At 39.1% G+C, this 15972-nt stretch overlaps 1 protein-coding gene across 4 annotated transcripts in view; it reads right to left on the minus strand.

The window, feature by feature from the left end:
- Positions 1 to 413: 413 nt before the first annotated feature.
- Positions 414 to 15972, minus strand: part of TRAPPC13 (trafficking protein particle complex subunit 13) — a 29344-nt gene continuing 13785 nt past the window's right edge. Inside the window, exons 8-13 of one of the 4 annotated variants that reach the window (XM_075739434.1) lie at positions 13891 to 13908; positions 11590 to 11723; positions 5149 to 5347; positions 1986 to 2086; positions 709 to 856; positions 414 to 614 (exon numbers count right to left, since the gene is read on the minus strand). In XM_075739434.1, the coding sequence (XP_075595549.1) occupies positions 510 to 614; positions 709 to 856; positions 1986 to 2086; positions 5149 to 5347; positions 11590 to 11723; positions 13891 to 13908 (705 nt within the window). In that variant the 3' untranslated portion in view covers positions 414 to 509. Of the gene's footprint in view, positions 615 to 708; positions 860 to 1985; positions 2087 to 5148; positions 5348 to 11589; positions 11724 to 13890; positions 13909 to 15972 lie in introns of all 4 variants that reach the window. The other 3 variants (XM_075739433.1, XM_075739436.1, XM_075739435.1) reach the window with 3 other exon arrangements.

Here is a 15972-nt window from a genome sequence, read left to right on the forward strand (position 1 = left end):
AGCTGCCCTCTCTCATCTCATGCCTTTATCAGGCTCTAGTTCTTATGGCTATGCATGTACCATGCAAATACGTGGTACCCTGAAGTTTTTCTTTTAGGGGTTTGGATTCCAGGAACTTGTCTGTAAAAGGCCAGTTCCTTCAAATTGAAGCAGGTTTGTCAGAACCACAATTTAAAAACTGTTTACATATTTAAATAATTAAAACAAAAGTACAAAGTGCTGCTATTTCGTATCAATCTCGCCCCTCCCGGCCCCAAGGTGATGTTAATGCAATATAATTTGCAGAGCTACACTTTTCAAAGGCTTTATTTTCAGTAGATAAAATGCATATGCATGTTTTTAAAAGAATTTAAAATATTCAAAAATGCTCAGAGAAATTAAATAAGCATAGTTACATTTATAGATAATAGGGATTTGGTTTTGTTTGTACACATTTTAATACGATTCGGTTGCAAAAAAATTAAGAAGTTGGTTGAAAAAGAGCCCAGCAGGAATACAGAATTTTTTCTTCAGTTTTGTTTGACTTCTGAAGAAACTACACAGACTTGTGCAATATCATCATACTCATACGTTCTCTTCAAAAACGTGTCTGTAAGTCTTAAGCCAGAGACACTCTAGAAAAGGAAAATATTTATAAGAGTTATTAGAAATAATTACTAAACTTATAAAACAGCTCTTTTATAACAAAACTGTGCTATAAAGACTTACTTGCAATCCCTGCACTGAAGACAGCAATGTAAGTGCAAGATGGAGTGATGAACTTGGGTGCAGCTTTCCAAGTTGCCTTCCTGAAACTCCACACCAGTGGATGGAATTAGTATTGCACATTTCTAAAACCAGGTCCATAGTCCTTTCACTGCTAGAAGAAATAGAAAAACAATAATAAACCTGTGGGCTTTTTCTCAGCACTCAAGGACTGCAGACATGTAAAAGCTTGATTACTTTATTATCCAGGTTATTATTAATCAAACATTTATAAATACTTGTAAGGTAGCAAGCAAGATGCACTGTGATGCACAGTTGCATGTGGCTTTTTCCAACATGAGCAGTCTGTCATGCGTTTAGCAATACTGGATAGCATTAACAGTGCTCACATTTTGGATGGAGTACAAGATTTTCATGAGAACGATCTGCAGACTAGATACATGCTTCAGTCCCTAGCTTCAACTTGTATTTAGAATTACTTTATTTAAATGTCACACTCACAACCCTTTTATAAAGGGCTAACGTAGATCCTAGTGTAAACACAAATCAAATCAAAACATGGATGAAGACATACAAAAGTCTACAGTGACAGCGTTCAGCAGGCATTCTAGCAAGGGTGCAGAACTAGTGGTAAAATCAGACTGAACAGAAATGGCATCATTTATTCTGTTAAAATTACTTGTAGTTAAAAAAAACCTATTAGATAAACTAAGAACAACTAAGATGATTTGTGATTTAAGTATGACGTTCAATCTTAAATGATATTGCAGCCAGTTCCATGGAATTCCACTATAGATTTTTGGTAATCTCTTAGTTCAAACAGAATCATCAGGAACAGTTTGGGTTGGAAGGGACCTTAAAGCCCATCCAGTTCCAACCCCTCCACTAGACCAGGTTGCCCAAAGCCTCATCCAACCTGGCCTTGAACACTTCCCAGGGACGGGCAACCACAGCTTCTCTGGGAAACCTGTTTCACTGCCACACCACCCCCACAGTAAAGAAGTTCTTCTTTTTTGTTGTAGGCTCCCTTTAGGTACTGTGAGGCTGCTATAGTACTAACAGATCATGATGGAAGGGTCTTTTATGCTTCCTTGGGTTTTTTAAAATCATTGTAACCCAAAAGATGTGTTTCAAGTAGCAGACCAGTAGTTTTCTGTTGCTACAAGTCATAGTAAAGACCACGTTTGAGTTGTTTCACGAGAACGTATTGAAAAATGAAACAAAGACAGCCACAACTTACCCACTCAGGAAAAAGCACAAGAATCACATGACATCATTACCTGCAATTTGTTATTTTACATGTAATGTCAAAAGGTTCTTCCAAATTTACAGTGTCTGGTATTGTTTCCAAAGACAGCCTTACATCGCCATAACCAGGAGCCTGGGAAGACACAAGAATACATATTCTCAGATGCTGTATAGTAAAGCTGAAGTTCTTACTACTCAAGTTTTCATTTACTGCAACAAACTCAGAATAAGGAGAATCTGAAGAAAGAAGATTGACTTTTTGTGCTTTTCATTTGTACCCAAATCACAGCAGTGCTCTATCCACTACCGATGACTGGCTTCCTGATAGGTTTAACAATTCATTAGACAAGGATGATCTTTATTACTAAGCCTTTCAGACAGTTCACATCCTTAAAGTTTGAATACCCATATACAGTTCCTGAAAAGATCAGCTTTATTCTAAGACCTCTCTGTTAGGCAAGTAACAGATATACTATGGACAACTTAAGTATAGTTTTCCTGCATAAACCCACCACTATTCCACATCCTAAGAAATAAGAGATTGTTCATTCTTGCCATTTCAGTCCTCCAAATCTTTGCGAAAATAATTAATTGCCACCAGTAGAAAGGCACATGATATGAACACTATCCAATTCTGTCAAAAGCTGAACACATTTCATATAGTCTGCTTACAAACCTATGATAAATATCCTAGTTACTACCAATCACAGCAGACTCAAGATAGTAGCCTGCAGATAAAAAGCTTTAAATTTTCAATCCCCACAAATGACAGATAGTAAGGAAAAGACAAGGGAAAAAATTGTCATGTCTGACAAGGCTTAGTTGTGATAATTAGTGTGTTACAATTCTGGTGATAGAAGGATGCTGTAGTAAAAGTTACATTTACAATGTGATTAAAAGATATTCCCGAAGAGGTTCAGAAAGCCAGTGACTGACGGGTTGGGAACAGGTTTTAGTCATACACAGTTCATTACAGACAGAAGAAAGATTATATTTGAGAAAGCATATTAAATTGAACATTAGAGTGAACAAAAGGATGTCAAGCCAATAGAGATTTCAGACAAGTTGAACAACGTAAGTTTGGAAACTTTCAAGAAAGAGAAGTAATTATCCAGCACTGGAAAAAGTATACCGATTTTCCTAAATAGACATTTGACTCTTCTTTTAAAAGAGATAATATTAAGACAAAAAACCAACAATAAAAGCAGTATTTTATAGAATAAACTTAGCAGCAATTAACTACATCAAGACAGGATGAGAGCAGATGAGAAGGCCTAAACCAGCACATACCTGTTGGCCTTAATGAGATACCTGCATAACTGATAGCTAGAGGTAAAGGCCTTAGAGTAACACCAAAAGGAGGAACATAGTTGTCATCCAAAAACAAGATAATTGTTCAGAGTAGGGAATCAACTAGACAACTCCTTGCTTGTGCTACTCAATAATGTTCTTCAACTTTGGACTGGTTCTAGTCTAGTCCTGGATTGAATGCCTGTGAGCAGGTAGGGCACCCTTGGCATACTGTGGACATGCATCTGTCTGGCTTAATGTCACCCAAAAATAACTGAGTTGTGAATTCCAAGACCACTCCACAAAAAAAAACCCAAAAAACAACACCCAAATTATGGTATGTGGGTGTAATCTAGCATACTCGTTTCAAAAATGCATTCCTGATCCAAACCAAAGCAATGGCAGAGAGGCACGGTACAAGTAAAATTCTGGGCCTGTTGGGGAAACAACGGTTATAGTGCTAGTAAATGGATTAGGAGGAAAATCATGGAAGGTAAAAGGACCCTAGAAATGAAATAATCTGATAGCACTTAAAAGATGAGGGAAGACGCAAGGGAGTTGCACTGCAACTGAAAAGGATAAACAAAATAAAACCAAAAACTGTTTGCTGCTTTTCCAAAGACAGATGTTGCTCAAAGTACACAGAATAGCTCATGGTCCTCTGTTAATCACTAGCACAAAACAATGATGGCTGACTAAAGCTAATCTTGGAGTGTGGAGGTCTTACGCTAATCACCACTGTTTTCAGTCTCAAAGGTTCAACAAGAAGGGATGCAGAGTGAGAGAATACTGATTTAAGAAGGGGAAAAAAAAATCTGTCTTTAAAAAGAAATGACAGAAAAGGTCAGCTGAAAATGTGACAGTTTATTAGTTGAAAAACAAACAACAAATTTCAAACTAACAAGAGTAACTTAAGTTTAGAAAAAAAGGGCAGTTTCTAATTTGATAGGGTTACACAGATACTTAACACCTCAATTAAAAACAAAGAGAAGTTTTAGTGACTTCCCTGTGGATTACCAGGATTCAAGTTTGCTTGCCTAGTTCCAAGTCAATGTGATTTCCCTACAGAATTGCTCAATTTACTAGAAGATGGGGGTGGTGGGAAGACACAGAGGCAGAAACCCCAATACAAGCTTTGTAAACTCAGGCTAAGATTCAATTGTCAAAGCTTTTTTACTTCTCGCCCATATTACATCATCCTCAATTCAAAAGATGCAAGTCAGGTTTAGGCATTAGAGGACAGAGGCTGTGCAGCTGACTTAAGTAATTACAATTTAAAATTCATGAACAATTAATAAATCAACCAGAATAGAATAGATTCAATCAAAACTGTGAACACAAAAGATAAATAGTATTATCCTATACATAAAAACTGTTACTCAAAGAGGCTAAAATGTCTGTATGAATTAGAGAGCAGACTTTATGTCAACAGCTAGCATACATAAAGTTGTTCTTTTGTCAGTGCTTTTCAGTTTGCGTCCAAATGGCACCCAAGAAGTTAATTTTATTCTAACCAATGTATTTTGCTACGCAGGTTACTTGATTCTGGCAATTCAAATGCACAATCCATTAAGTTATGTTGTTCAGTGATGTGAAAAAAGAAAGAGGCATGTTATGTGCCAGAAAACAAATCCTCTAGAAAACAAAAAATGTTGCCATTCACATGACCAAAAGGAACAAGAAGACTTTTGTTCAGCTACAGTCCCTCAGAATATTGGTTTTTTCCACACTTCACTGACCAAATGTATTAAATAACTTTCTCAAGTATGTATAGAAATATGTGAATTCAGAATGATGTCCAGAAAGTAAGCAGCTTGAACTTTTCCTTCAAGTCATTATTAAATTGTTTATTGACTTACCTTACAAATGGATGCTAAGTTAAACTGATACTTAAGTTAAACTTACCATTCTTTGTAGCTGGCTAGTTTGCAGTCTTCCTCGTTCACCCAGGTTAGTTTTCCACACAATATCTAGTTTACCAATCACTGTTACACCTTTTATTACTCCAGCTTTCTCTGCAAATTCTTGCTTTGGTTTTAGGCAGTATAAGTATTGACGTGTATCCATAGGTTGTAAATAAGTCCTTGAGCCAAAAGTAGACTCACTAAAAGAAAAAAACCCAACATTGGTGCTTAATTTAAACAGTCATTTTTAGGAAGACTTAAGAACCAAAGCTTTTTCCCATTCCTCACCAGTCTTACTGGATATTTTATTCATGGCAAAACACAGACTATTTTTGTGTTTTCACAGCAGAAAACAATTCTATAATTTATGTAGCATCAAGGACTAAGAGGGGGAAAAAAAACAATTCATCTGGGCCAGAGAGAACTGAGGTGAAAATGTGCTTTGCTACATTATAATTCATTATCTAGCATCTTAGTATTTAAAGAACAATGCTTGTAACTTTACTTCTTCCCAGTTGTCTTGGGTTTGGCTGGGATAGAGTTAATTTTCACAACAAGCTGTGACTGCACACAGCCAGGACAGCTGACCCAAACTAGCCAAAGGGGTATTCCATACCATATGACATCATGCTTAGCATAAAAGGGGGCCAGTCAGGGAGGGGTGACGTGGCTCTGGGATGGTCTGAGTGTACAGTCATATGGAGTGAGAAACTGCATAGTGTATCACACATTCTGTACATTCTAAGTACTTTTGTTCTTATTTTCCTCTCCCTTTGCTGTCTCAGTAACCTGTACTTATCCCAACCCACCAGTTTTACTTTTTTCTTCCAATTCTCCTCCCCATCCCCTTGAGGGGGCAGTGTGAGCAAGTGGCTGCATGGTGCTCAGCTACTGGCTGGGGCTTAACCACAACAGTCCTTTTTGGCACCCAGTGTGGGACAAGAAGGGTTGAAATAGCAACAGATCTGACCAGATCATGTTAAAACAAAGTTGTTATAAATATAACACTATTTAAACAATTGCTGGTCACAATGGTGTTTTGTTTGTCACATAGCTGTGGTATGCAAGCCTGTACTTGCTGTATGTATTCCCTGCGGTGCTGCTTATCACCTCTGGGAGAGGGGTCCAGATTCTCATTTTGCTGTACCGTGTGGTATCGACTTATGATAACATCACTGGTCATGAGGTTAAGCTGGTATTTGTATGTGGCATTGCTGTCACGTCCATACCTCAGACAATATGTCTCAGAATTGATTAATCATCACACCCAATCTATACGGAAGGCTGTGTGCGTATACTTTCTCCTGCTCTTTCACCTCCCCTTTTTCTTCAGGCTGGTCACAGCAGCTTTTGAAGATTTTGAATATCCTTGTGATGTTCAAACCAGCATGCTCCTATTGCTATTATCTCCTGAAAGTTTTTCCAGTCTTGTTTAGGGTTACAAAAATTTTTTTTTAAGAATACCACCCAGAGATCTGCCCTGAGGCTGGATAGTCATGCGTGGCATGGCATGTGGGAGAGTATGGGCAGGTATCTAGAGAACAACTCACTTCCAATGGTTTGGAACGTCACTCCTGAACAACTACAGGACCCTGATAAAGTGACAGAATATTTGGAAGGAAAATGCTGTGGCTATTCCAAAGAGGCACAACTTACCTCAATGTGCTGGGCCCTGGCCAGCATCTACCAAACGCTGCTTGACAGTACGCAGCACCCTCAGGGAGAAGAGAGGGAAAACAGACTGACAGGCACTGTGGCTACCCCAGCCACAGACACTGTGGCTGAACCAAAAAAACCAACCTGTGCTGGTATCAGTTGCCCCCATACACAAGAAGAAATACACAAAAAAATCAGTTTGCTTAGTAAGGATGACCATGAACTGGGACAATCATGAGAACAGGAGGAAGAGGCAGAACCAGAGGTAATCACCTGATCCCTGTACCTGACTGAGCTGCGAGATATACGGAAGAACTTCAGCCAGTGAGCTGTGAGGTATGCAAAAAGGTATCAGCCACCATCCAGATAAGCACATCATTAAGTGGCTGCTCCAATGCTGGGATAACAGGGCCAGTAGCCTGGAATTAGAGGGCAGGGAAGCCAAGCAGCTGGGATCCCTGTATGGGGAATGGGACATTGACAAGGTGATTGGGAAAAAGACACAAGCCCCCAGCCTCTGCAGGTGACCTCTGTCAGGTGTGAGGGAAAGATATCCCTTCAGTGAAGATGTTGCATGTCATCCAGGGAAGTAGACCACCATGGAGAGAGGTATCCAGTACCTGAGGGAATCAGCTGTCCAGGAGATGGTTTATTATGACCCGGACAACACGCAGTTACCCACAGACCCCGATGAAGTCCAATGTACCTGACCCATGTGGTGGAAGTTTGTACAGAGCGCACCATCATCATACGCCAACTCACTGGCAGTAATGGACCGGAAAGGCAAAGAGGCACCAATGGTGGATGAAGTGGCTGGCAATACAAAAAAAGTCTCTCTTCCTCCCTTATCTCAGCTGTGGAGAAACTGTCCCAGGAGTCCCAGCAATTCAGAGAGGATATGTCCTACTCCCTGCCTGTATGGACCAGTATCTCAGCTCTTGACCAGTATCTCTGCTCGAGAGAGACATAGAGGGTACACACCATGAGGCACTGTGTGGTGATCACGTGACGATGGAAAGGAAATGAAGTGGGATGGAAAACATACCTCAGCCCTACAGGCACAAGTATGTGATCTGCAAGGCAAAACAATCATAAAAGGGGATTGCAGAAACTGCTGAAGGAGAAGGTGAATTCAACCAGTTTGTAGAACCGAAAGCCATCCAGCTGGCTTTAGACATTGCTGATTGAGAAACATGGCTGATGTTCTACATCTATACTGACTCATGGATGGTGACAAATGCCCTGTGGGGTGGTTACAGCAATGGAAGCAGAGCAACTGGCTCTGGGCTGCTCCATTGGGGCAAGATATTGCTGCCCGGCCAGAGAAGCTGGTTGTAAAAGTACGTCACGTAGATGCCCACATACCCGAGAGTCGGGCCACTGAGGAACATCAAAACAACAACCTAAGATTGAAGTGGCTCAGGTGGATTTGGACTGGCAAAATAAGTGAATTATTTATAGCTTGCTGGGCCCATGACACCTCAGGCCATCAAGGAAGAGATGCAACATATAGAGGGGCTTGTGACTGAGGGGTGGACTTGGCCACGGACATTGTTGCACAGGTTATCCATGAATCAAGCAACCCAAGCGGTTAAAGCCTCTGTGGTATGGAGGACAATGCCTGAAGGATAAATACAGAGAGGTCGGGCAGATTGATTACATCACACTCCCACAAACCCGCCAAGGCAAGTGCCATCTGCGTACAATGGTGAAAGCAACCACCAGATGGCTGGAAACATACCTTGTGTCCCATGCCACTGCCCAGAACACTGTCCTGGGCCTTGAAAAACAAGTCCTATGGTGACATGGCACTCCCAAAAGAACTGAGTCAGACAACATGGCACTCCCAAAAGAACTGAGTCTGACAACAGTCAACAACAACTTATTTCCAAAACAACCTCATAGACACTTGGGCCAAAGAGAATGGCACTGAGCGGGTGTTATCACATTCCCCACCATGCACCAGCCTCTGGGAAAATCGAACAATACAATGGACTGTTCAAGACTACACTGAGAGCAATGGGTGGTGGGATCCTCAAACATTGGGACACACATTCAGCAAAGGCCACCTGGTTAGTTAACACTAGGGGGTCTACCAATCGAGTTGGCTCTGCCCAATCAAAACTTCCACATACTGTAGAAGGAGATAAAGTCCCCATAGCGCACACAAAGAATACGCTGGGGAAGACAGTTTGGGTTAGCCCTGCTTTAGGCAAAGGCAAACCCATATGGGGGACTGCTTTTGCTCAAGGACCTGGGTGCACTTGGTGGGTGATGCAGAAGAATGGGGAATTCTGATGTGTACCTCAAGGGGATTTGATTTTGGGTGAGAATAGCCAATGATTTAAATTGTATGATGTTAATTGCTAAATAAGCCTGCCATTGTATGTCATCACTGCTGCAATTGCTATATGCTGCATCAATGGTGTTACAGTAAGAATCACCCAAATTAATGAAGGATGAGCTTTGATGAAACCAAGCAGAGTGCAGCAATGATGGAACTAGAACTGGCTTCAGCAACTGGTGTCCAGCAACTTCCTCAAAATCAACATCTTCAACATGCAGCCCATGGGCATGGGCTGCACCAGATACACCAGCCACGAGCTCCGGATGCAGCATGCAACAATCCAACAGCACACACCATCTCTCCGGCCCTGAGAGACTGTTGTGACAGATGGAGCCTAACATCATGGACTAAATGAACTCAGACATTTTTGAAGGATTGCCTATAGATTAAGGGAATGACATTTGTGTAAGTATGTACATATATATATAATCTCAAAGACAGAGAAAGTGGTGATGATTAACTGGAAAGTACAATGGGGGCATGACATAGACGGTATAGAATAAGGGGTGGATAATGTCCTTGTTTCAGCTAGGAGAGAGTTAATTTTCACCAGAAGCTGGGACTGGACACAACCAGGACAGGTGACCCAAACTGGCATTCCATGCCTATGTGATCATGCTCAGCAGAAAAGAGATGTTGAGGGATATTAGTTGTTTATCATAAATAAGGAAGTTTTAATTAGAATAAATTACTTAGGAATATAATAGAGTGTGATTTGTGCTGTTTGCTTAGCTTTACTTAGCATGACTAGCTAGATTTGCTGAAGCCTTTCAGCTGTGATAGAGGTATTTTTCTCAGTAATTTTCTTAGTAGTTTTCCTAACAGCTAGTACAGTGCTGTGTCTAGTCTTGTAGTATAGGAAAGTATTTTGATATCACACTAGTGCCACAGTAATGTTTTTTCATGTCTGGGACTCTTCAGTTCTCCATGTTCCACCCACAAGGCCAGGTGTACAATGAGTCTAAACCAGACGATAAGGAGGCTCCAACCTTTGGGGGAAACTGCAGAAACTGCAAGTCAAGGAGATCAGACCCTGCCTGCCTGGACACAGAAGAAGAATCCAATTAGATGTTAGAAGACCTCAGACCAAAAATCACTCTTGGACTAAAAGACACGTGGACAGCACGTGAAGGGCGCATGAGGGGCAGGTATGTGGGACCCAAGGGTGTAATTGCCCCGGGATTTCTTTGTTCTGGGTCCCTCTCTTTGGAAGCACCAAACCCAGGCTGATCCTGCTGCAGGAAGTGTGCCCAAGAATAAGTGTGTGTGTGTGCGCGCGACACCCTGAATGATGTGTGAATGCTCAGGCAGCAGCTACTCCTTTAACAAGGGGCTAGTTGGGGAGGGGTGGCGCAGCTCCTGGATGGTCTGAGTGTGAATTCAATGGGTTGTTGGTCATACACAAGTGATACACAATGCAAATTGCTCACCCACTCTGTATATTTTAAGTACTGCTGTTATTTTCCTCATCCTTTGCTGTCCCAGTAAACTTCCTTTATCCCAACCCATGAATTCTGCCTTTATCTTCCCATTCTCACCCATCCCACTGAGGGGGGGGATGAGTGAGCAGCCACATGGTGCTTAGCTGCTGGCTGGGGCTAAACCATGTCACCAGTAAATCTCAGTTTCATCAGCCTAAGATTCCTGTTCAGGACAAGAACCATTACAGTGGATGCAAACGCTTTTAAGAACAGTGCTCTACTACACTGCAGGTGAACCCTTTGACAGGCAAGATGACAGAATTTTCACTTCAGCCTCCACTGCAGAAGCACCCAATCACCTCCTCCAAAACCCCACGCAACCGCAAAGCACAAACCAGCCAAAGTTAACTTCTACCCAGATATCACAAGCTTTTGTATCAACAACAGTTTACTGAACGCAGTAGACCATCCTTCTGGTATTTGGTGTTTTACTAAATGACATTTAATTTATTTCAGTGTGACAAATTTTTTTTATTCTAAGATCCTATAGGGGCATTCTACCAATTCACCTTGATTGCTGCCTTGCTAGATCTTGACTAGAACAATTGAAAACAGTTACCAGTCCACTAGAAGAAAGCAAGGACGAGTCAGATGGGTCCTGTAAGGCTAACTATATGTACACAGATCAAGTCAGAACCAGATGTCAGCTAAATTTTATATAAGAGATATTGGAGAAGTAGTATGTTTTCATGTTACCATGTCATCCATGTTACCAATTATTTGAAGATTAAGCTGCATATTTCTAAACTAGGTAGAATTACAAAGTTTTAAGAATATTTTCTATAAAAAGAAAACTGTAACAGCTTTTCCAGCTGAATATATATAGGAATTTGATCTTTTTAAGCAGGCAAAGAAGTACAATCCTTCTATTACAGCAACTCACTAACTGTAATGCTTATATCTCATGAAATCATAATACAAAGAGTTTCAAAGTCAAGTATCCCAAATGTGAACATACCTTTCCCCTGCTGTGTCAACTGCGTTCAGTTCTGCAACATTGTACATCATAGATGGCTCTAAGGAAACCTTCTCCATAAACATGGGAGAGGTAGTGATATTCTGAATCTGAGCTTCCAGAAATACTTCATCTGTCTGAAAAACAAAAACAAAAGTGCAAGTTCACAAAAATATGATTAGTGTTATTAAAAAAGAGTAGACAGTCCTATTGTTAAAAAAATAAAGTCACGTGTTTAGTTCATGCCTGCAAATCAAATTAAAGTAATTAATGCAAGAAAAACCTTAACCCCAGTAAAAATAGGAGCAAAAGTGTTAGTCAGGTATCTTGCCAAACAATGGATGTGGGATAATTTCACCATGTTCTAGATATTGCTTATTTGTAATGCATCAGATCACCACTTCCCAAGACTTTCATCAACTCAATAGCAACTCAAATTTTAATCCAAATTATTAAAAAAATAAAAAACAGAATAAATGGTAAGGAATTGCAGTGCACAATGACATGCCATGCCAGATTACTAGTGCATCAAGCTGTATAAAAAAAATTAAAATAAGTGTGTGTTTCTTTAGCTGAAGTAAAACAGTTCAGGTACATGCTCTGAGATTTTATTATTATGAAACACTGATGTACTGGCTAAAAAGCAAAAACCAGCCTCCTCTCTCGCACAGCTGCATCATGCCAATGGTTACAAATCTTATATGCAACAATTTAAGTGGTGCTCTACCTTCAAAACATCCTATAAGACATATCTATTAAATGAAGCTAGTGTCTGAAGATAAGGACCAGTTCTAGTACAGGAATGAAAGACTGTTAAACTTCAGAAGCTGAAAAACCATGGAACTAGAGGTGGTTTGCCTCTCTGCTTCTATGGAATCGCAGGCAAGTAAAGTCGCTTTGCAGCTCAAAAATCTCAGGATAGAAAAATTACAGAAGGCTCAGTCCACCAGAAATATGAGCCCCTGGAAATTTGAAAAACAAAACCAAGGAAATGCCAATTAAAAAAAAAGGGGGGGGGAAATCAAATCTTCATTTACGAGACAGTTATTGATTCAGGCAGTTGGACTAGATGATCTTGTAGGTACCTTCCAACTGTAATATTCCACTCTATAAATTCAGTATGAAGCAGTTTAGGTACTTTATTATGATAAATAAGAAAGTATTTTATGCAAAAGGTAGAAGAAAGCTTATAGTTTGTTTTTAATCAGTGTAAATGACTTCATTATACAAATGGAGTCTTACTTGTAAATTACAAAATTAAGGTGGGACAAAATAGTCAAAATATTTTTAGTATCAAAATGCACTGTGTTAGAAGGAGAAAACCAGAATGGTATGGACTACCTGTTGTGCCTTATAAACATGTTAAGCACAAAACAGATGATAGCATATATATAATAATGAAAACTGTGCAAGCTCCATGGGTTACAGACAGACCTCACACTTGCAGAAGGAGCTGGAAATAACCTCAACTAAAACATGGCTCTCAGTAATCATTACTAGTACCACCTGACTGTTACTTAAATTGATGCTATTTATATCCCATAAATCCATTGCTCAAAGTGTCCATTTACCCAAATTTTAGTTGTTTTTAATGCAGCAACCATAGGCAGAAATTTAGAAAAAGTTAATTTGAAAGGGAAAAGAAAAAACAAGCAGCATAATGAAAAAGCAAGTTACTTTTCTGCTATTCCTAAATTGGTTTAATATCACATGGGTTTAAAAAAAATACATCCTTAAGAACTTCAGAAGAATAGAGTTCGTTTTAATACAAGGCACACCTTAAAGTGAAATCATACTGCAGAAGTATCATACTAACTCATCAACTGTTACACACAGTTAAAAGTTGGAAAGTGCAGTTCCAGCTAGTGAAAAGAACATCCAGCTGCTGCTCTCTCCTTAAACCCACTGTCTGCACCAACCAGACATGAAAAGTTCTGTCAGTTTATGCAAGCAGCACTGTATTAAAGCCTACATTTCTACAGGTCAAAAGCAGGAAAATATTAGAAGGGATTAACTCCCATTTTCAAATATTTAATCTAGTCAAATTTTGGTGACATATTTTATAGGAAGACCCCCACAAGCAAGAGTCTGTAATAATCAACTTTTAGTTTCAACAATGGGTATTAAAGAGCAAGCAAACCATTTTAATGATTAGCTGCACATATAAAGATGAAGGAACATCAATTCGTGATATGCAGAACAAACATTGCTTTTCCATTATGTTTTTAAAAGAATGTCAACAAGCACAGAGACAGATAGGCAATTAAAAGCATACATATTTATAAAAAAATAAATAAAAATTACCACAGAACTGAGGTCACTCTAATGGGAAAATAAAAAAGAATACATTAGAGAAATTAGGGTTAAATGTTAAAGAAAAAGGAGGCTAACTTTCAAACAAAATGCATTTCTGCATTTTTTTGCACCATCTAAACAAGATAGCATTAGTATGACAGAAACGTAAATAAAAATGGATGCAAACAAAGATGACAACTACATTTCTACTAAGTTATAGCTAGTACGGTTACATGGTTTACTAGCTTTGCTTCAGAACCAATCCAAAGTAGAGCCTAAAGGTACACAAATCACAGATAAGATATGGTAGAACAAACTGACCCAAAAAAGAGAGTTAGTTTTTGAGCAAGTTTAAAGTTTGTCCTGAATTTAAAATCCATGCAATGGGTTGTATATGAAATGGAAAAACAGTCTTTGCCATTTTACAGATAATTTGAAGTATCCACATATATAAAGTCTCAAAATAAAAACAATGTGGTCATGTGTATTAGCAAAGCTACAATACTGCAGCTTACAACAAAGTTTGGCATAAGATAACCAGGAAAAACTTTTGGGAATATTCATCATTCCAAAAACCCAATGTTAATTGCAAATGTTCTTCTCTTAAGTGTCTGCATATTTGTCTCCTGCATGTTTGCAGGAACAGAACCTTTTACAGAGCCTTTCACCAGGCACACCAAAGTCAGTGAGAGACTTTCTACAGACCAGGGCAGGTAATTAAATCTCAGGATTACAGCAGGTTAGGGCGACAGGGCATGCATTCTATGCACGAATTTCAGTGATCAACTTGATTTGGGTGCTACTGCAATATGAGCAACAAGCAAGAAAATTAAGGTTCAGCATCATTCCTTGTCTTAGGATGAAATTATGGTTTATAATTTCTGGTAGAAAATAATTTTAGTGACAGACTTTAAGAATAGATAGCATCACATCTGTAATATTAATGGTAACAGTTCAACTGGTTAACCAACCTTTAAAGACCTTTAGTCAACTAATAACCAACATATATACTTTCTTTTTCCCTCCCCAGCTCCCAAGGCTAGTAGTCTTAATATTCAGGATGAAGGTCTTGGTGCTTTGACAGCAATGTATTATCACATACAACATCTAACCAAAGACTTATTTCTAAATTTTTAAATTTTATTTGACTTCTGTGGTCACAACACATAGCAGCACTTTATATACTTTCAGAAATGAAATCTGAATGGTACTATATCAGTTTGCTAGCTAAATTAAAACTGGTCAGTTAATATCATCCACAATCTTAGGTTTGGGGTTTTTTGGGGTTTGGGGGTTTTTTTTGAGGGTGGGGGGTGGGGGGTGTTTTGGGTTTTTTTGTTTTGTTTTGTTTTTTTTTTTTTCTTTCTGTCAATCGATCAGTGGTAATGGGAGTTGCATCAATTCCTGAACAGGGAGAAAAAAAGGCAAAGCAGCTTTTTAAAACCTTTACAGGAAAAAAAAACCCACCAAAATCACAAACACCAACTCAGACACCAAAGCTTCTCAAAGACCTTATTATGAGGAATTGGTGGCTAATTGAGGAATGGAGATATTTTAAGTTCCTTATCAAGTCAGTAAAACAGCTTTGTAAGAAAAGAATACTTTTGATGTCAAAAGTTTACCAAGAATTTACATTAAAGAGGTTTTTATTTCCATTTGTTAAGTGTTTCAGCACAAAACAAAATTTACACATGAAGTATAGAGAGACAGCAACATTTAATTTAAGATGAGGTAGGGGAGAGAGGGACAGATATTTTCTATCTTAAATAATAATATAATCCACACACAAAATGGAGGTTTATTTTGTTCCCAGAGGAATTACCTAGTTTCCTAGGATTATTTTTGTTCTTAAAACATAGCAGGGGACATTTCCAGACATTCTGATTTACAGATAACACCAGCTCTCTAAAGCACTGAACCAGTGGTATGTGCTTATGTTCCAGCCTTACTCAGGTATCTCATACTTAGTCAACCTAAGGATTGAAGCCTGCGGCCTAGATACATAAAAGATTTTTAGGAAAATATTTTTCTCTTTTCCTCTGTACTATGATAATGAAATCACTTATGCCCTACACCTTGATTTATCCTTCC

Source organism: Balearica regulorum, chromosome Z (genome assembly GCF_011004875.1).
Source record: "Balearica regulorum gibbericeps isolate bBalReg1 chromosome Z, bBalReg1.pri, whole genome shotgun sequence".
NCBI classification, from domain to species: domain Eukaryota; kingdom Metazoa; phylum Chordata; class Aves; order Gruiformes; family Gruidae; genus Balearica; species Balearica regulorum.